The sequence below is a fragment of the Zalophus californianus genome, chromosome 9 (assembly GCF_009762305.2).
Source record: "Zalophus californianus isolate mZalCal1 chromosome 9, mZalCal1.pri.v2, whole genome shotgun sequence".
In the NCBI taxonomy this organism is placed as follows: Eukaryota; Metazoa; Chordata; class Mammalia; order Carnivora; family Otariidae; genus Zalophus; species Zalophus californianus.
The window spans coordinates 93,463,793-93,484,475 of NC_045603.1; the positions used below are offsets into that span (position 1 = coordinate 93,463,793).

General features: G+C 37.3%; 1 protein-coding gene across 3 annotated transcripts in view; it reads right to left on the reverse strand.

Annotated features, from left to right (window-relative positions):
• The window catches only part of BORCS5 (BLOC-1 related complex subunit 5), a 98,221-nt gene that overhangs the window by 57,573 nt on the left and 19,965 nt on the right, over positions 1–20,683 (reverse strand). The window contains exon 1 of one of the 3 annotated variants that reach the window (XM_027594836.2): positions 2,961–4,446. The exons of the other annotated variants lie outside the window; for them this stretch is intronic. Coding sequence (XP_027450637.1) covers positions 2,961–3,222 — 262 coding nt within the window. The 5' untranslated portion in view covers positions 3,223–4,446. Of the gene's footprint in view, positions 1–2,960; positions 4,447–20,683 lie in introns of those variants that run through there. 3 annotated transcript variants of the gene reach the window in all.

The window sequence follows — 20,683 nt, forward strand, 5'->3', positions numbered from 1 at the left end:
TGTGTGGGGTTAGATATTAAACAAGTCAAGGATAGAAGTCTACTTTGATGAAATAGTCTATAAAATACAGCTGAGGGACTTTGCAACTAGAATGATAGAACACTAAAAATTCCTTCCAGGGGCGCCTGGGTGGCTCAGTTGGTTAAGCATCTGCCTTCAGCTCAGGTCATGATCCCAGGGTACTGGGATCAAGTCCCGCATCGGGCTCACTGGGGAGACTGCTTCTCCCTTCCCCCGCTCTTGCGTGCTCTCTTTTTCTCTCTCCTCAGCCCCTCTCAAGTAAATAAATAAAATTTAAAAATAAATAAATAAATAAAAATTCCTTCCCATTTTAAGATTTTATAATCTTTGAACACTATAATGTACAACCAACTCTCTAGTGTCCACGGTAGGATAAAGTTCACCTCTAACGTGGTCCCTAATAAGAGAAGGGTCTCCAAATTCAGGTAAGAGACACATTCACCACTCAATTCAAATATGAGAGAAGTTAAATTAATAGATCTTGTGACCTCCCCCTGCCCCCAAAACATGTCCCGTTTTCCTCTCTTTTGACTGTTTTTTCCCCTAGATGCCTTGCTTATAATCTATTCAATATAATTCCATATTTACTGACTTCTAGAAATCTATCTCAAAGAAACAAACTGCAATTCAGATCCATATACCAAGAATGTTTACTACAGTATTATTTTAATATAAAAAATGTCCTCCAAGGGGAGAATAATTAAACTATAACACATTTATAAAAAAGAAATGTTGGGCAGCTATTAAATGGTGTTTTCAAATAATATTCAATGACATGGGAAATACAATTTTAAGTGAAATTGTGATATAAAATGACAAATTCAGCATGATTCTAAATGCAGAGTGAATGTGTATCATATATATGTTTACACCAGAAGGAAATACATGGCAAAATGTCAACAAAAGTGGTGGAATTTTTAGTTTTCTTCTTTGTAACTCTGTCTTCCACACTATCTAAAATAATCATATTTCCATTTTATGATTGTAAAAAAGAAATACTATTTTAAAAAACATTAAAAAAATGTTTTTAAGTTATAGTTATCTTGGATCTGTAACTCTGAAAGCAACAACAATTCCTTTAAAAGAGGAAGCCCGGTATAAAAAAATAAGTTTGCATCTGACCTTATGTTTGAGATGGTTGCTATGCACTGTGCTGTCTTTAAATTAATCAGTAAACAAGGAACAGCTGGGACAATATCAGTTTTATTGAGGATGTGGAACAGGAACTCCCATACATAGCTAGAAAGGATGTAAATCAGCATAGTCACTTTGAAGAATAATTTGACAGTATCTAGTAAAGCTGAAAATATCTGTCCCTTACTAAACAGCAATTTATTCCTAGTTACATAACCTAAAGAAAACTATCATACATGTGCACAAGGAGACATGTACAAGCATGCCCTGCTTAAGAGTGAGAAAATTTGAAAGAAACATTAACAGGACAGTGGATAAATAAACTGTGAAACAGTCATTCAACAGAATACAATACAGCAGTGAAAATGAGGTATATATCAACATGGGTAAACCTCAAAAGTATAAACCAAAAAAAAAAAAAAAAGAGGAGGAGGAGGAAGAAGAAAAGTTATAGTAGTATATATAAAGGATACATACAATAGAATTCCATTTATATAAAGTCAAAACACCTAAAAAATATTAGATACTGTTTAGAGTTATATAAAGATGTAGTAGAAGGCAAAGCCATGAAAAAAAATGCCTGGGCATGATGAACACCAAAACAAATTTTTAGGTAGCAGCAGGCAATCTCTGTTGAGGACAAGGCTCTATATCCACAGCAGTAATTCTTAAACTCTTTTAGGTCTGAGACCCCTTTGCAAACCTGATGGAAGCTATGGTTCTGCTTCCCACAGAGGTTTATGACACCACCACAAATCCATCCTTGGCCACCTTAGCAGCCATTCAGGAAAACATACACTATTTTTTTTTAAGATTTTATTTATTTATTTGACAGAGAAAGAGAGAGCCAGAGAGCACAAGCGGAGCAAACAGCAGAAGAGGCTGGAGAAGCAGGCTCCACGCTGAGCAAGGAGTCCGACTCGGGGCTCAATCCCAGGACCCTGGGACCATGACCCAAGCCAAAAGCAGATGCTTAACCAACTGAACCACCCAGGTGCCCCGAAAACATACACTCTTTAGCCACGTGGTGCCAAGGTAATTTCTACTCATGCTGAATTAGCAAAACTAGACAATTGTAGACAATTAGGGAGGGAGTGATGCACTGGCTGGCTGCTCAGAAAGATAGCCTGTGACAAAAACAAGACTTCCACTGAGGAAAGACAAGCAGAGTGTTTGACAACTAGTGAGAAGCCTAAAAATCCAGTGATATGCATGCAACTGAATGTCTTCAAAACTAACTTAAAAGGTTTGAGAAGCATTAAAAGCAATGTTCTTATACTCAATTAATTGAGCTTTGGTGCAAAACCAAAGTTTTAAGTTAAGCAGTGACTGATAATGATAAGCAGAGTGAGATTTTTGTTCATATTTCTCACAACTTTTCTCTGTTTGCACTCCTTGTTTAATAACATTTAATTTAGTTAATTTTTATGCTAATATTTGGCTAAGGTTTATGCTTACCTTTTCCAATAAAGCACTGCAGTATTTTCGGAAAGTCCAGATGAATGGAAAAATATGTCACTTTTGGTTAGTGACTCCGTGAACTAAAGCTAAGGAAAATGGCTGTTGACACCACGAAACCTATATTGAAAGCAACAGCTGATGGTACCTAAATTGCCGGCTAAGTACCTAGAAGGGCACAGTATCTTTTGAAGGTGAGGCTTAAAAACTCAAACTTATGAAGGGGCAGTAAATACTGTAATTCAACATGCATGTGGAAGTCTTTAACCGATTTAATTATCACAGACGAGTTTTCCCCCTGGAAATTCTAGATCTGTAATACACAAAACCTTCCCAGAAATACCAACCTTGTGAGCTTAACAACGTATGCCTTGTGGAATCTCCAGTTTCTCTGTTACCATCTTTCATCACCTCCATGTCTTCCATCTTTATATCCCAATCCAAATCTTGTCCCTCTGTCCTGTTATCTCCCCCTACTCCATCTTCTACACTTGCCTCTCTACTCTTGGGGACACATACGCTGCCTCTCAGAAAAAGAAGAGCCACCTGCAGAACTGGGGATCTGGAGGAACAATAATGGGCTAGTTCAAGAAGACAGCGCCATCTCATTCTTTTCTCTCCTGACAATGTCCTTCCCTGCCATCCATCTTTCTAATAGTGTCTTTTGTGAAATCTATTCTGAATGAAGCCAGTATTAATTATAAAGGCACAGCTTCCTAAGACTAAGAACTTTATATAAAACAAACAATAACAAAGAAAATCGTGCTGCTTAATAAAACTGTAAAGCACATACTGGTTTTCGTTCTGCCCTAGGGTGGGGAGGGGATTTGGAAGCCTGTCTGGCTGTCACAGAGACTGGGGGCACTACTGGTATTCAGTGGAAAGGGATGCTAATCATCCTCCAATAAACAGGGCAGTCCCACACAATGAAGACTGGTCTACCCAAAATGCCAGTATTCCCCTCAACCCACTCTCCCACTTTGTTATGAAACTGGACCATAGGCATTCACTGAGCAGATAGCTCCAGCTAATTTCAATAGATATTTAGCTAATTTAGACAATTCCTGGCTTTTAGGAATATGTAAAATTGGCCATTGGGTTGTCCAAATTCCTAATGCCACACAGAATTCTGGGAAGGGGGAGGTTGGTGGTGGCATAAGCGGCAGCCTGCTGTATTACCTCCCAGTGTCTGCAAATCCTAATTAAAATAACTATGTTTTGAGTTTGATATCATTATGTTTTAGGAACTTCTTCACTTGTACTTGATGCAGCACTTTGATGAGCCAAAACAGCTACAGGGGCCATTTTTCCCTGAAAATGAGTCAAGGCGGTTACACAACCCTCCACAGGGATCAGCACACAACAGCCTGGGAGGGAGTGCGGGAGGAGACCAGTAAACATCTCTCCCCTTCATCAGTTCATGTTCCAGCTCAGATTCCTCTTGACAAAACAAACATGGCTTTTATATCATACTAATTCTTTTGTAGCAAACAACTCATTCTCACATTCCTTCTCTAGCTTATTTTCCCCTATAATTCTTTACCCTTTGCCCGCAGTCCCTCCTCCCCACCATGTTGTACTATTTGTATGGAAAAAAAATTTTGAGAGTTGCTTCTTGCCAAGTGTGACATCAACTCATTCTTATTTAGTGATGTCCAGCAAGAACTTGCTCTCCCAAAATGTTTGCTCATTTTGAAGCAACAAGATTACTAACTGCAGTTTGTTTTTCCTGTCACTTGTTTTTAATGCATTAGTGTATCTGCTGAAATAAGTAACACTGCACCTCATTTCTACCACCCAAGGCACTATACATGTATACAAAGATCTCTTCAAATGCCTTCAGGAAGACTTGTATTGCCCCTGTTGCCAGAAAGAAAAAAGATAACATAAGGAGAGAAATTAATAATTTTAACCTCCCTAAAAAAGGTACCTCTGCTTTCACTAACAAGAAGGAGCTATCAATATTGTAGAAAATGCAAGCCCAAAATTCTATTCTAGGTGAAGAACTTTTGTTACTTAGGAAGGGGAAAAAAAAGGAAGAAAAATGAGTGACTCTTAAAATAGTATGACAGATATATTATGCTGCTTCATGTTTAACATCACTTTGGTAAAGCACTACTTGATGAATGATTTTGGAAAGCCAACAATTTTATTCCACACATAAAATAAGCTAAAATTCAGATTTTCAGTTAGCTTATTGGAAAAATTGGTGCTGGTATTCTTAAATATGTGTCCAACTATGAGGGAACTACTGAACTATGTCAGGTACTAATCCTCCCTCATGAAGTCTTCTCTAAAACCCTTTCCGTTCCATTCCTCAGTTAATTAAAAGGCACAAATGGAAACAATATTATTCCGTATTCACGTTCTTTCAGGGAACATTAGCAGCAAACTTACCTTAGTTATCAAAATGCAGAAGTTAATTCCCAGTGTGGGCTGGTCCTAGGCATAGGTAAGGATTCTAATTCCAGTATTTGCCGACCCAGGATAGCACTGAGAAACGTAATCACATACAAAAGGTTGTGTGATAATTCTAACATTTTCCTGGTTCATTTTCTAGGATGTCATGACATTTGGGGGCTTCCAGTGCTACCCTAGAGAAGTCGGTTTAGATGCAAAGCACCCAGACATACTTTCAGAAGGGTCACTCATGGCTCAGAAGTCTTTAGGTAGCTCTGTTTGGGGGGGTTCCAAAGTCCTCAGAGATACTAGGTATCAAACTAGGAGAGGAACAAGAAAGTATATACCTTCTTAGGGAACTACAACTATTTAACAAAAATAGAAGTGCAAAAAATCTAGAGAGAAAAATAGGGAAATCGTGTTTGGGCTTCTGGGGTGTGTACACGTGCATGCATGTGTGCGTGTGTGTTAAGTCAGCCTGAAAAAGACAAAGGAAAGGCCTTGAAAGTTGTAATTATAGAAAATTGCTCAGGTGACTTCATCCCACCCACATGCTTTTGATTTTCAAAAAGTATGACGAGCACTTTTTAAGTTAGTGTTCCGGAAAGGCTGCAGCTGTTCAGCACAGATTTCACATGCTCACTTAAGAACATTATTTTATCAACATAGAGGTTAATGGCTTCTAAATGAGGGTAGCAATTTCCAACATGAGGACCATACATTCATATTAACAATCACTCTGTTTAAAGATACAGACCCAGAAGGATGAACTGGTCCTTGGCATGTTCGGTAAAATAATACTATGGAGATCCATAATCCTCTCAGCTCCCACCCAAGATTGTTAGCTTGCTTTTTATAAAACATTGCATCTGTGTTTGAGCACATCAGCATAGAGGCATCTGCCATGACTATAATACTGCATTCAATGGATCCACAGGAAATCAAGTCAGGAGAACAAACTTTGCTAAACACCAGCCCCTTCTACTTTGTACCACACTCCCCACCTCACTCCATCCCCAGCACCACCTTCTTAAGAGTTCTCCATGACAAGAAAACTATAATGGTGCTAGGCCAGGGAATGTTCAGTGTGCAGCACCGAAATGACTCCGACTACCAGCTATGGTTGTGCAGGGTCAATTTAAAAAATTAATGTCCTGTCAAAACTAATAAAAGGAAACCTAATTTAAAATTAGGTTGATTGAGCCTGGCTGGCTCAATCGTTAGAGCATGTGACTCTTGATCTGAGTCCTGAGTTCAAGCCCCACATTGGGCAAAGAACTTCTATTAAAAAATAAAATAAAATGGAATGGAATGAGAAGGTCAGAAGGGGGATCTATGACACCCTACCATTGTCAACTGCAGGTCCCAACAGGAAGAGACATACCTCGCAACTCCCATAGGAAAAAAACTACCTTACTACCCCACAGGAGGAAGAAAGATTTTTCTCCTTGCCTGCAATAGACCACCCTGTGACTGTCATAACTCAGCCAATGAAAAGCTGCTACACTTCAAACTCCCAGTTTACTCCAATGGACTTTTTAACAGCCCTCTCCACTCCCCCTCTCCTTTCCATTATAAAAGAGCAGTCCTCTCCTTTGTTTTCCCACGCCTGCCTCGGGTTTTGCCATAGCTTGCTAGTCCCAAATTGCAATTCTTTAATATTCTTGAATAAAACCATTTTTGCTGGTAAAATAACCGACAAGTTTTAAGGTTAACACTCCCTTCCCAATTCTGCCATTTTGCCGCTCCTCCCAGCAAGCAGCCCTATAGCTCTTTTCCCTTTCCTTTATTTCCTGCACCCAGCCTGCCAAGTCCTGTCATTTCTTCCTTGAAAATGTGTCAGATTTGTTCTTCCTTCCACTGTCCCCATACCAATCCAGACTTTCATCAGCTCATCACTAGAAAATTACAGCAGCCTCCTAACTGGTGTGCCCATCTCTGGCTACTGTCATACCAATCATCAAAAAAACATCACAGCTTTCAACGTGTCAATACTCTGCTCCCTATTACAACAAACATAAAGCTATAATTGCTTCCTACAGCATCACCTCCAAATTCCTTTTCTTGGCTTTTAAGAGCATCTATGATCCGGCCACAATTTCGCTTTCTGAAATTACTTCTTACTCCTCCTCAAGATGCACCCCTCTCTTTGGTCAAGCAGCTTCTCACTGTCTCCACCCCAACTCCCCAAGAGCAGCCTGCTCAGGTCCACTCTGCTCCTACTATCCTCCTCCCTAGCAATTCCTTCCTCCACCCCTCCTGATCCAAGCCAACACATCCCATCAAACTCCTGGCTGTTCCTTTAGGCTCAGCTCAATTAATAATTCCTCTACATGGTTGTTTTCTAGGACTATGGCCCACCTCTTCCAGGGTGATGAAAAGAACTGAGTCTTTGGACTATGACAGACCTGACTTTAAATCTCTGTGGGAGCTGAATAAGTTGTCTAAGCTCTATCACTGTTATAGGGAAGCATTCTTACCTACAAAACGAGGATGATTAATACTTCCTCTATAGGATTGTTTGGAAGACGAAAAAAGAAACTGCACGGACAGCAACTAGTGTAGCACTTGGTACATGGTAAACAGGCATTCAACAAATGATAGGTATTATAACATCGTATAAGCACTATGCTTCTACAATCCTAGGCCTTATGTTAATTGTGATGTTTTGTTTTTTCTACAGGTTGTAAAACTCCTCAAGAGCAAAACTAGTGTCACATCCAATTGCATCTCACTTATTTAATAATTTCAATTCCCTGGACAGTCAAGAAACAGAGAAAAACAAATGGCCTACAGGTCATCCAAATAGTTACTATAAATTCTATGCATTAATGCCTGTGTATTTTAGTAACAAGAAGCCCTTCAGACTGCCCCCAAAGGCCTACTGATTTTTCTTTTGGTTTCCAAGGAGACAGGAGCAAATTAGGAGGTGGCTGCTACTTTCCATCAGAAAAGGAAACCACACTATAGAAAAAAAACTATAAAAAGTAAACACACACACCTGATCTGTACAAAATTATAACAAAATAAAATCCAGCAGCCAAAGCCTCTGTTCTAATTGGGATATTAACAACTATTGTTTTAGAGATAAAGTAGCCCTGATGTTAAAAAATACTGAGAGAAATGGGGTGCAGGGGTGGCTCAGTCAGTTAAGCCACCGAGAGTTTGGTTAATCTTGATTTTGGCTCAGGTCATGATCTCAGGGTTGTGAGATGGAGCCCCACAGTGGGCTCTGCACTGGGTGTGGAGCCTGCTTAAGATTCTCTCTCTCTCCCTCTGCCTTTCCCCCTCCTTCAAAAACAAAAATACTGAGAGAAATGTACAAAGTTAAAATGATAGTGGTCAAAGTCCAATGATCATAATTGTTAAAGTTAGAAGGAATTTTTGCACAATTACAACAATTATTTGTTGAGCCCTTGATATATACAAAATACATGCTACATGTAAGCCATGCTGCTCACATAAACTAATCCTCCCCCTTTAACTCCCTGAGGTAGGTATTAGTATCCTTATTTTAGAGATGCAGAAAACAGGGCTCAGGGAGGTTAAATGACTTCCCAAGATCATATGGCCAATGTGTTACATTTTGTATCCCTGAATTAACTCCCTGTGTTATTTTCCCATTATGCCACACTGCTCCTCCATACTCCTGTGAATTGCAAGAATTAATTCTAAGTTATAAAAGAAGATCCTTCTGCTTAAACATATGTAGTAATGGAGAGTCTATTACTTTGCCAGACAGCACAGTGGTTATGAGTACAGACTTTTGAGGCCAGTCAGATCTAGGTTAAGAACAGCTATTTGGTTAGGGACTAAAAAATACCCCTATGAAAAGCCGGCTGCCAGGATTACATATGAGATGCTGCATGAAAAGTGCTTAGCTCATTGCTAATGTATTGTAATTGCTTAATAAATACCACCACTATAATGATTATTTATAGACAGTTCTTTATTCTTTACATCAAACCAAAACTACCTCCCAATAACTTCTCCCCATTGGTCTCAATTCTGATCACTGGGACTTCCTAAAAGCAGATGTAATTCTATAGCCATTCAGCAGCCCTGTAATGTCAGAAGACAGATGATTGCTAAGTCATCTCTTCTCCAACCTAAAAATTCTTACCTGCTTCAAGACCTCTTTATGTGACAAGGTTTCCAGAAAACAACCTTCTGGTCACTCTATTTAGGATATACCAAGTTTATAAATATCTTCTTAAACATGACACCCAGAACACTCTTGCAGGTATAGAGTGACCCCCACCTCCACTGAATTACTGTTGAGCTAGTTTTCCTACATCTTGTTCTTATGCAACTGATTGTTTTTAATCTAAATACAGGATTTGACATTTATTCCTTTTAAATGCCATTGTGGTTTCAGCCCATCTTTAACTCTGTTGAAATAATTTTGAATCTTGGATCAGTCATTCATGCAGGATATTCTTTCTAACATTTTATCTGCAAATTTAATTAATATGTCTCTACCTTTTTATTTAAGGTCAATAAATAATTTTTTTAATGAATATCAAGTATGTCCAAGATTCCTTGGTAGGCGCTAAGTCAATTGATATGATCTTGAATAAGACAGAGGTCAAGGTTAGAACCCTTGTGGCATCTTACTTGTGATACTCCCAAGGGCAAATCTTGAAAAATTTGGAGTCTGCAAAAGACAAGGCTGATGGAGACACAATAATAGTCTATAAATATTCTAAAAGGGAGCAAACTCAAAAGGCACAAAGTTGGAACCAATGGATGGAAATGTTACAGTTTTGTAATGTTACACATTTTGTTGTCTCCCCATCCCTCCCTTTAAAAACAAATTATTTACTTTAGAGAGACAGCAGGCACGCATGAGTGGGAGGGGCGGAGGGAGAGGGAGAATCTCAAGCGAGCTCTGTGCTGAGGGTGGAGCCTGACACGGGATCTCATGACCTGAGCCAAAACCAAGAGTCGGGTACTTAACCGACTGTGCCACACAGGCACCCCCCTCCTTTTTTTAATGCAAATACAGTTGAACTTTGAACAACATGGGTTTGAATTATGTGGGTCCACTTACAAGCAAATTTTCTTTGATATAGTACAGTACTATAAATGTACTTTCCCCTCTTTATGATTTGAATAACATTTTCTTTTCTTGGCTTACTTATTGTAAGGACACAATATATAATACATATACAAAATAGGTGTTGACTGTTTATGTTCTTGGTAAGTCTTCTGGTCAACAGTGGGTCATTAGTAGTTAAGTTTTGGGGAAGTTAAAAGTTATATGCAGATGAATGGATAAAGGAGATGTGATATATATATATACAATGGAATATTAATGCAGCCATCAAAAAAAAAAAAACGAAATCTTGCCATTCAATGACGTGGATGGAACTAGAAGGTATTAGGCTAAGCGAAATAAGTCAATCAGAGAAAGACATGTATCATATGATCTCACTGATACGCGGAATTCTTAATCTCAGGAAACAAACTGAGGGTTTTTGGAGTGGTGGCGGGGGGAGGGATGGGGTGGCTGGGTGATAGACAATGGGGAGGGTATATGCTATGGTGAATTGTATAAAACTGTTGAATCACAGACCTGTACCTCTGAAACAAATAATACATTATATGTCAAAAAAAAAAAAGATAGTAAGAAGGGAAAAATGAAGGGGAGAAATCAGAGGGGGAGACAAACCATGACAGACTATGGACTCTGAAAAACAAACTGAGGGTTCTAGAGGGGAGGGGGTGGAGGGATGGGTGGGGGGATGGGTTAGCCTGGTGATGGGTATTAAAGAGGGCACGTATTGAATGGAGCACTGGGTGTTATACGCAAACAATGAATCATGGAACACTACATCAAAAACTAATGATGTAATCTATGGTGATTAACATAATAAAATAAAATTTTTTAAAAAGTTATATGCAGATTTTTGACTGTGCAGGGGGCTAGCACCCCTAACATCTGCTTGCTCAAGGGTCAACTGTACTTCTTTTTATGTCTAAGCTTCTGGCACCTCTTCTGTTTTTCCACAATTGATTAAAGATGCCAGTCCAGTAATTTCATCTACAAGTTCATCTACAAGTTCTTTCAGTTCCCTGGTGGAAGGGATGGGGACGGGGTGAAGGGACACAGTGGGGGTGAGGAGACATTGCTTGTCTCTTCACCATGAGAAAGCAATGAGAAAACAATGCATTTTGATCAGCTAGTTGCACTTGCAATGTCTGCCATCTGGGATTTTAGCTGCTCCTTTGTTCTATCACTTCCAGTTAATTATCTTTCTTCTTGACAGAAAATATGGAAGCAGAAGAGGTGTTAAATAGTTCTGCTCTGTCATACATGACCTCATCTGGCACAAGAAGCTGACTACATCTACTTACTGCCATTTCACTCTGAACATAACTTTTTATATTTCTGATTATCCTTCGTGTCGTGTCCCTCACTTCAGAAGCCTCTGTTTATCCTAGTTTTTATATATCCTGACACTATTCAGACAAGTCCCTACCATGCTTTTATACCTATCTTTGGTTACATTTGCTTCATTCTACACTTAGGACACATACTTTTAAAACAAGAGCATTTGGAATGTTCTCTGCCCAGCCACAGTGAAGATTTCAAATATTTAAACTTCTTCCTCATCATGATTTCTATAAAGATGTATCACATCAATTTAGAGAAAGTAAAAAAGATGATGAAGGAGATGGGTTTACATCCCAGTGGGATGAACTTTTAGAAAGTATGCTCTACAAGAGCAAAGATATTATATTTTCTAGAGATTGCCTGACTAGAACAATGCCTAATGCTCACAGGAGCCAGTCAATATTTGTTGAACAAATAAACAATCAAAATATCAAAGGATGGTAAGATTTTAGCATGCCACAATGGAAGAGACAGATTTCAGACAGAACAGCTCAAGCAAAGACTTGGAGGTGGTAAAGCAAAGGAAAAAGTCCATTGTGGCCTAGAGCTCAAGACACATGCAAGCAGTGGGAGATAAGGATATAATGATTTCCTGAGATCTTCAGGTCAAACTGAGAAGCAAATCAGGCAGACAGTATGGAGTATCCAAACATTCTGAACAGGAATCATGTAATTTGAGGTAGGTGTAAAAAAGATTCTGGCAGAGGTATGCAAAATTAATTTAAAAGAATTATAAATGTTCATTAAAATGTATTTATTCGGGGCACCTGGGTGGCTCAGATGGTTAAGCGTCTGCCTTCAGCTCAGGTCATGATCCCAGGGTCCTGGGATTGAGCCCCACATCGGGCTCCCTGCTAGGCGGGAGCCTGCTTCTCCCCCTCCCTCTGCTTCTCCCCCTGCTTATTCTCTCTCTCTCTCTCTTTCTGTGTCTCAAATGAATAAATAAAAAATCTATTAAAAATGTATTTATTCGTACGGGCTTAGGGAAAAACTGGCTAGAGATGGTTAATATCTTTGTACACACTTTCTACTTGAACCCGTAACATCTACCTTAACAACCTGTGACCTGTCCCCATATTGAAACGAATGAACTCAATGAGAATTACTAAAGCAAAAGTAGGGATAAGACAAAGCCAAAATAAAGAGGTCACAGAACTGTAGCTTCTTGCCAGAATTTAGTGCAAGTTGGAGGAGGATTGGCTTCACCTTGCTAAAAAGAATGGCTTAGTTGTTTAACCAAAGGGAGTTATGCTTATAGCTGGGAACATTTTTTTCATTTCCATCTAACACTTTTAATGTGTGGGGCCACCTTGATATTCTGTTTCAATCTCTTCCAGTATACTGGCAGGAAATGGAAAGAATAGCAGAAAGATAAAGTCCATCTGGCCACAGTGTTAATATTAGCCTTCTTCTGGTACTCAGACCAGACTTCCAAATGGCTCTTACTTTTTTTTATATGTACCCCTTATGAATCTGGTTTCCTTTCCATAATTTTTCATGCTTTTTCCTATTTTTCCTCACTGCATTACTATGGAACATTGCCTAATACAATGGTTTTACTAATATGCTTATCTACTACTGCTTGAAGTAAGCAATGGATGCCATGATGAAACTTACTTTATCTTCTTTATTGACATATTTCTTTTGCTTTTAGATATTAACTATTCCTGGCTAGCAGTTCCTCTTTGGTGATTTCATGCAATCTAAATTAGCAGCAGCCATGACACTGCCATCCTATTTAGGTTTGGGACAGGTCTTAGAATTTTTACGCTCTTCAATGGTGTGATTTTTAATCTTTCTGGTTGCTGCCACTATATGTTTTGGAACTATGGTCCACAATGCGGTTTAAAGTCTCAGAAAGAACACTTCAACATTTTAAATGGTAATAATAATAAATATACATAGTGGTAATACACAAAACCACCAGAGATACTATATTAATGATATATAAAACATGTGCTAGTTAAAAGATACCTAAAGGAGTCTCAATAAATCTTACAATATTGAACATTACCTCTCAGTAATTACATAAAGATGGCAATCTCTTTATCCTCCAAAATACTAAATAAAAATTAGAAAATAAAAAAAATATTCTTAACACATTGCAAGAGTTGATTATGATGTGGCATGAGCTCTCCTTTGGCTCTCTGATCTGTTAAACATTTTTCAATAACTCACTCATTGTATGTTAATCATGAGGGCCCAAAAAAGCCTCAAAAAGCTAGAAACAGAGTACATCTGATAGTGAACTGTGGATGATTGTAAAGTGTTCCACTGGAGGTCCAAAAAAACTATCCGGAGAAATACAGAATGAAGGAGATATGGCTTAACATTAGCATGTGTGAAAAAGACTTTAGAGTTTTCCTTTTTTTTTTAGATTTTATTTAAATTCAAGTTAGTTAACATATAGCGTAGTATTAGTTTCAGGGGTAGAATTTACTGATTCATCAGTTGTATATATCAGCCAGTGCTCATTACATCAAGTGCCCTCCTTAATGCCCATCACCCAGTTACCCCATCCCTCCACCTACCTCCCCCTCCAGCAACCCTCAGTTTGTTCCCTATAGTTTAGAGTCTCTTATGCTGTGTCTCCCTCTCTGTTTTTATCTTATTTTATTGTTCCTGCCCTTCCCATATAGCAGCAATGTCCCACGATAGCCAAAATATGGAAAGAGCCCAGATGTCCATCAACTGGTAAATGGGTAAAGAAGATGTGGTATATATGTGGGGTGTATACCCACATACACACACACATACACACACACACACACACACAGACACACACACACACACACACACACACACAATGGAATATTACTCAGCCATCAAAAAGAATGAAATCTGGCCATTTGCAATGATGTGGATGGAACTAGAGTGGTGTGTTATGCTAAGCAAAGTCAGTCAGTCAGAGAAAGACAAATACCATATGATTTCACTCAAATATGGAATTTAAGAAACAAGACTTTAGGGTTTTAGATAATTCAATATGACTTAATTGCTTGTGGCTGCCAAAAAAAAGCGACTTCAAACTTGAGCTGCATTCAAAGAAATAAGAGAATGCTGAGCAAAGCTGAAGATGTCGTTCAGACTTGGAATACTCTGTTCAGTGCTAGGGGCCGCACTCTAAAAGGCCCCTAAAGGGCCAAAATGGAGTACATTTAAGTTTTAGATCAGAGGGTTGGGTGACACTAAATCATGTTACATAAGGAACTGTAACTCTTACCCTAGGGACTGTTCCACAACTTTTAAACGAATACATATTACTTTCATGATCAGAATAAAAGACACTTTAATTTTGAAGAAAATATGTTTAAATAATTCCCAGTGTTAAAGAGGATATTATAAAACTGTTATGTTCAGACACTGCTGGTTTTACTACAGATTTGTTTACTAAACCTTTTGGAAAACAATCCTGCCATACATTGTTACAGCCACAGAACTGTTGTTACAGTGGCTTTATAGACAAACTATGGTAGATTTGTAAGACAGAATACTGATCAGCAATAAAAATAAACGAACTACTGATACAACCACATGGGTGTATCTCAAATGCAGTATGCTAAGTGGAAGAAGCCAGACTCAGAAGGCTACGTTCCTTATGATTCCATTTAAATGACGTTCTGGAAAAGGCAAAACTATACAGAGAGAAAATGGACTAATGATAGAGATTGAGGTACCTGTATACAAAGGGACATAGGAAGAGTTTCTGGGAACAATGGAACTATTTTATATCTTGACTGTTAGGGTTCTTACACCACCGTACAGATATATCTACACTCACAGAACTATACATTAAAATGGGTAAATTTTACCACATTTAAATTATATCTTAATTTTAAAAAAAGAAAAAGGGAAAAAAGAGAGCATCTTGAAAGTAGCCAGAGAAGAGAAATACATACATAAAAGATAAGCATTGTCTTTTAAAAGTAAGAGAAATAAGGGCTTTTTCAGACCAACAAAAACTGAAAAAATTCACTACCAAAAGATACGTACTATAAGAAATGTTAAAGGAAGTTCTTCAGGCAAAAGGAATATGATATCAAATAGAAACTTGTATCTATATAAAGAAATGAAGACCTCAAGAAATGGATGAAATAACATAAATATAAAATACCCTTTTTTATTATTTTTTAATAGTTCTAAATAATTGTCTAAAGCAGGGGTCAACAAAGTATGGCTCAAAGGCCAAAATCTCACCCACTTCCTGTTTTTGTAAGTAAAGTTACATTGGAACACAGTAACACCCATTCTTTTATGTATTGTCTATGGCTGCTTTCACACCAGGAGGACAGAGTTGAGTAGTTGAGACAAAGACCAGATGGCCTACAACACCTAAAATACTTGCTATCAGGCCCTTTACAGAAAAAGTTTGCCAACCCTGTTCTAAAGCAAAAATAGCAATGTATTGTGGGTTTATAGCATACGTAAAAGAAAAATGTATAAAAACAATAGCATAAAATATGACAAGGAAATTGGAATATAAAACCTTCCTGTGATAAAAACTCCGCTAAATATGAAAAGGTGACTAACTAAAGATGCGTATTAGAAATGCTAGGGCAACCACAAAAAAATGTTCTTAAAGATTTAAATAATAAACCAATAATGGAGATAAAGATTAGCTCATAAAGAGATTCAATCAATGCTAAAGAAGACAGAAAAAGAGGAGTTAAAGGAATAAAGAACAGATAGAACAAATAAAAAACAGTAAGATGGAAGAGTTTAATCCAACCACACTGAAACTGCATTGAACATAAGAAGGCTAAAGGTATCGTTTAAAAGAGAGAGATTTTCAACATGAATAAAAAAGCAAGACTCAATTATACGGTAGCTATAAGAAATCCACTTAAATATAAACATATATCTAGATTAAAAGCAAATGGATGGGTCACATATGACTTCCTGCTATAGCCAAGTGAGGCTATCAACAAATCCTCTCCACAAAAAGCAACTATAAAGCTAGACAAAATTCATAAAGACCATTTTGAGGTTTGAGAAATTAACCAAAGGGATAAAATAATCTGAGAAGCATTTATGCCTAAAAACAGATAAACTTGGATAAGATAGTGAGAATCTGTGACATTTGGACCTGAGGCTTCTTCCATCCCTCTCGCCTTCGCTGAAGCTGATGTTATGCCAGAATGAGGCAGGTTATGAGAATAAGCAGCTTTTCTGTTGCAGTAGGAAGAAGCTCACTTGATTGGAGCAGTGGGTAACCCCCATGCCCAACAGTGGGTGTCAGTGGAAGAGACTATCTTGGAGATGGGGAAGTGAGGAGGGTCAGAAGCTCCACTAGCACAAGGCTGTGGTCATGGCTGGCACAAGTTTATTCCTGGCTGAGGCTGCTTGCATTTACAGCAAAGACTCAAGAGGATTCAACAAGTCACACACTCCTGGCTGACACTGAGGCTATGTGGATGCCAAAAGGAGAGGTAAAAGGGCCCAGCAAAATGTAAAAGATGGAAGAGATTTGAAAACAGCCTGAACTCTCAATGTGTTACGTACTCACACACAGATCCACTGACAGATGACACAAACCTTACTGGATCAAGGTGGTTGAGTATAACCTCTGTTTAATCACTGGCTGACTAATAAGCCATGTGGACATAGAGACAACACCGGGAGAAGCAGACTTAAAAATAAAAAGTTTAAAAAATAAGCAGAGACCACACTGGCCACATATCACAGGAAAGAGATTCCACAGGTGTGGTAAACATGTTACTAAAATCAAAAAAACAATGAATGAAAAGGTAACAACAGGATATGTTAATGAGCCTGACCAGTGATTACTGTACAATGAATATGTCTATCAAATTGTACACCTTAAATATAAATGATTTTTAGCTGTTAAGTATTTCTCATTAAAAAAAAAAAGAAAGAAAAATCTTGGGGAGATCAGAATCCAGAGCTGATATATTATGCTTTCTAGAATGTCCAGTTCTCAATAAAAAAATTACAAGATATACAAATAAACAGGGAACTGTGACTCATAGTCAAGAAAAAAAGCAACCAACAGAAACTGTCTCTGAGTACCCCAGGGGTACTGACTATATTAGACAAAAACTTCAAAGCATTTATTATGTGTACATAATAATGTGGTCCTGTGAACACAGGACCAAAGAAAATCATAATGAAAGAAAAAAAGAGTATGGCAACAATGAATATACAAATAGAGATTCTCCACAAACAGAGAAATCCTGGAGTTGAAAAGTACAATAACTAAAATGAAAAATTCACTGGAGCACTTCTACAGCAGTTTTTGGATGGCAGGAGAAAGAATCAGTGAACGTGAAAATATAAATTATCCAATCTTAGTAAAAGAGAAAGAAGATTGAAAAAAAATGAACAGAAATTCAGAGATCTGTCTAATAACATCTTAGCATAGCAAAATACACAATGGAAATCACAGAAAAAGAGAAGACAGAAGCTCATCAGATCTGATGAAAAATATTAATACACATTCAAGAAACTCAATGAAGTGTAATTAAGAAAAATACAAAGAGATCGACACCTACATATGTAACAAGCTGTTATAAGCCAGAGTCAAAGAGAAAACCTTGAAAACAGCAAGAGAAAAGCGACTTATCTGAAACAATGGAGGCTAGAAGAGAGTTGAATGACATACACAAAGTATTGGGGAAAAAATTTTGTCGACCAAGAATTCCATATCTAGCAAATTTATCCTTCAAAAATGAAGTAAAATATTCCCAGATAACTGAAAACTGAGAAAATTCATTGCTAATGGATCTATAACACAAGAAATACTCAGGGAAGTCTCTTCAGGCTGAAAGAAAATGACACTAGATGATGACAAAAGCCACAAGAAGAAATGAGGATCACTAAAAATGGTAAATAAGTGGTTAATATAAAAGAGTCTATAAAATATGTTTTTACTCATTTCTTCTCTTCCTTGTAAGACATTTTATGGGTTTTTTTTAAAGATTTTATTTATTTATTTGAAAGAGAAAGAATGCATGAGTACAAGTAGGGGAGGGGCAGAGGGAGACTGTGATGGGGCTCGATCCCAGGACTCTGAAATCATGACCTGAGCCAAAGGCAGATGCTTAACTGACTGAGCCACCCAGGCACCCCAACATAAACATTTCTAAAGCAATAACTATGACACTATATTTTGGGTTTATAACATATATAAATACATTTTAATACATTTATAATATTTAGTAATATAATTATCACCATATATAACAGTAACACAAAGGAGGGAGAAAAAAAACAGAGCAAAACTTATATATTTTACCAGAATTAAGTTAGCATTCATTGAAGTAGATTCTGATAAATTAAAATGCACATTATAATCCCTAGAGCAATTACTAAGAAAACAACTACAAAAAATAGAAAAAAATCAGAAGAATTAAAACAGTGCATTAAAAATATTTACTTAATACAAAAGGCGGCAGTTAAGGAGGAAACAGGAACAAAACAGACAAGAATAGAATGTTTGTAAAAGAAACAGCAAAAAGGCAAATTCAAGTCCAAAAGACAGAGAGTATCAGACTGGATAAAACAGCAAGATCCAACTCCATGCTTTCTGTAAGAGACACATCTTAGATTCAAAGACACAAGTCAATTGAAAGTAAAAGGATGAAAAAAGATGTATACTATACAGAGAACTACAAGAAAGAGTAGCTATATTAATGTCAGATAAAATATACTTCAAGACAAAAAGTATAATATTAGAGACAAAGGATATTTCATAATGATAAGGAGTAACTACATCAGTAAGACAGTAATTATCAATGTATACACACCTAACAATATAGCTTCAAAACAAATAAAGAAAAAACTGACAAATTTGAAAGGAGCAGTAGACAATTTAACAATAACAGGTGAATAATTCAGTACCTCAGTCTCAATAATTGATAAAACTAAACAGAAAATCAGTAAGGGTATAGAAGACTTGAACACTATCAACGAATTTGACATAACCAACATATACAGAACACACCAGCCAAAGACTGCAGAGTATACAATCTTTAGAAGTGCACGTGGCTTGCACCTTTCATAAAAATTAACTCAAAATAGGGTGCCCGGCTGACTTAGTTGGCAGAGTATACTACTCTTGATGTTGGGATTGTGAGTTCAAGCCCCACATTGGGCGTAGACTTACTTTTTTATTTTTATTTTTTTAAATGATTTTCATTATTTTTAAGTAATCTCTACACCCAACATGGGGCTCAAACTCACAACCCTGAGATCAGGAGTCACATGCTCCACCAACTGAGCCAGCCAGGCACCCTGACAGAGCTTACTTTAAAAAAATTAAAAAATAAAAAAAAATTTTTTAAAATTAAAATAAAAATTAATTCAAACTGGATCAAAGACCTAATGTAAAACACTAAACTATAAAACTCCTAGACAATAACAAAAGGACCCTGGGTTTGTTGATTTTTGACATCATCAAAAGCACAATCCAAGAAAGAAAAAATTGGGACTTCATTAAAAAAGTTAGATTTCATTAAAATTTTAAAACTTCTGTTTTGTGAAAGACACTGCTAAGAGAATAAAAAACAAGCCACAGAATATCTATAAAACACACATCTGATAAAGAATTGGTATCCATGGGGTACCTGGGTGGCTCCACCAGTTAAGCATCTGCCTTCGTTCCATTCAGGTCACGATCTCAGAGTCCTGGGATTGAGTCCCACATCTTCAGGCTTCCTGCTCAGCGGAGAGTCTGCTTCTCCCTCTTTCTCTGCCCCTGTCCTCTGCTCATGCACGTGCTCTCTCTCAAATAAATAAAATCTTTTTTTAAAAAAAGAACTGGTATCCAGAATATACAAAAAACTCTTAAAACTTAATAAAAGAAACCCAATTAGAAAATGGGCAAAAGATCTCAACAGACATCTCACCAAAGATGAAATACAGATAGCAAATAACTATATGAAGAGATGTTTAACATCATTAGGGAATTGCAAATTTAAACAATATCACTACAAAATTAGAGTGGCTAACATCCAAAACAATGATATCACCGAATGTTGGCAAGGATGTGAAGCAACAGGAACTCTCATTCATTGCTGATGAGAATGCAAAATGGTATAGCCTCTTTGAAGACAGACTGGAAATTTCTTACAAAAATAAACATAGTCTTGCCATATGATCAGCAATCATACTCCTTGTATTTACCCATATGAGTTAAAACCTTAATGTCCCCACAAAAACCTGGCACAGAAATGTTTAAAGCAGCTTTATTTTAACTGTCAGAACTTTGAAGCAACCAAGATGTCTTTCAGTAGGTAAATAGATTTAAAA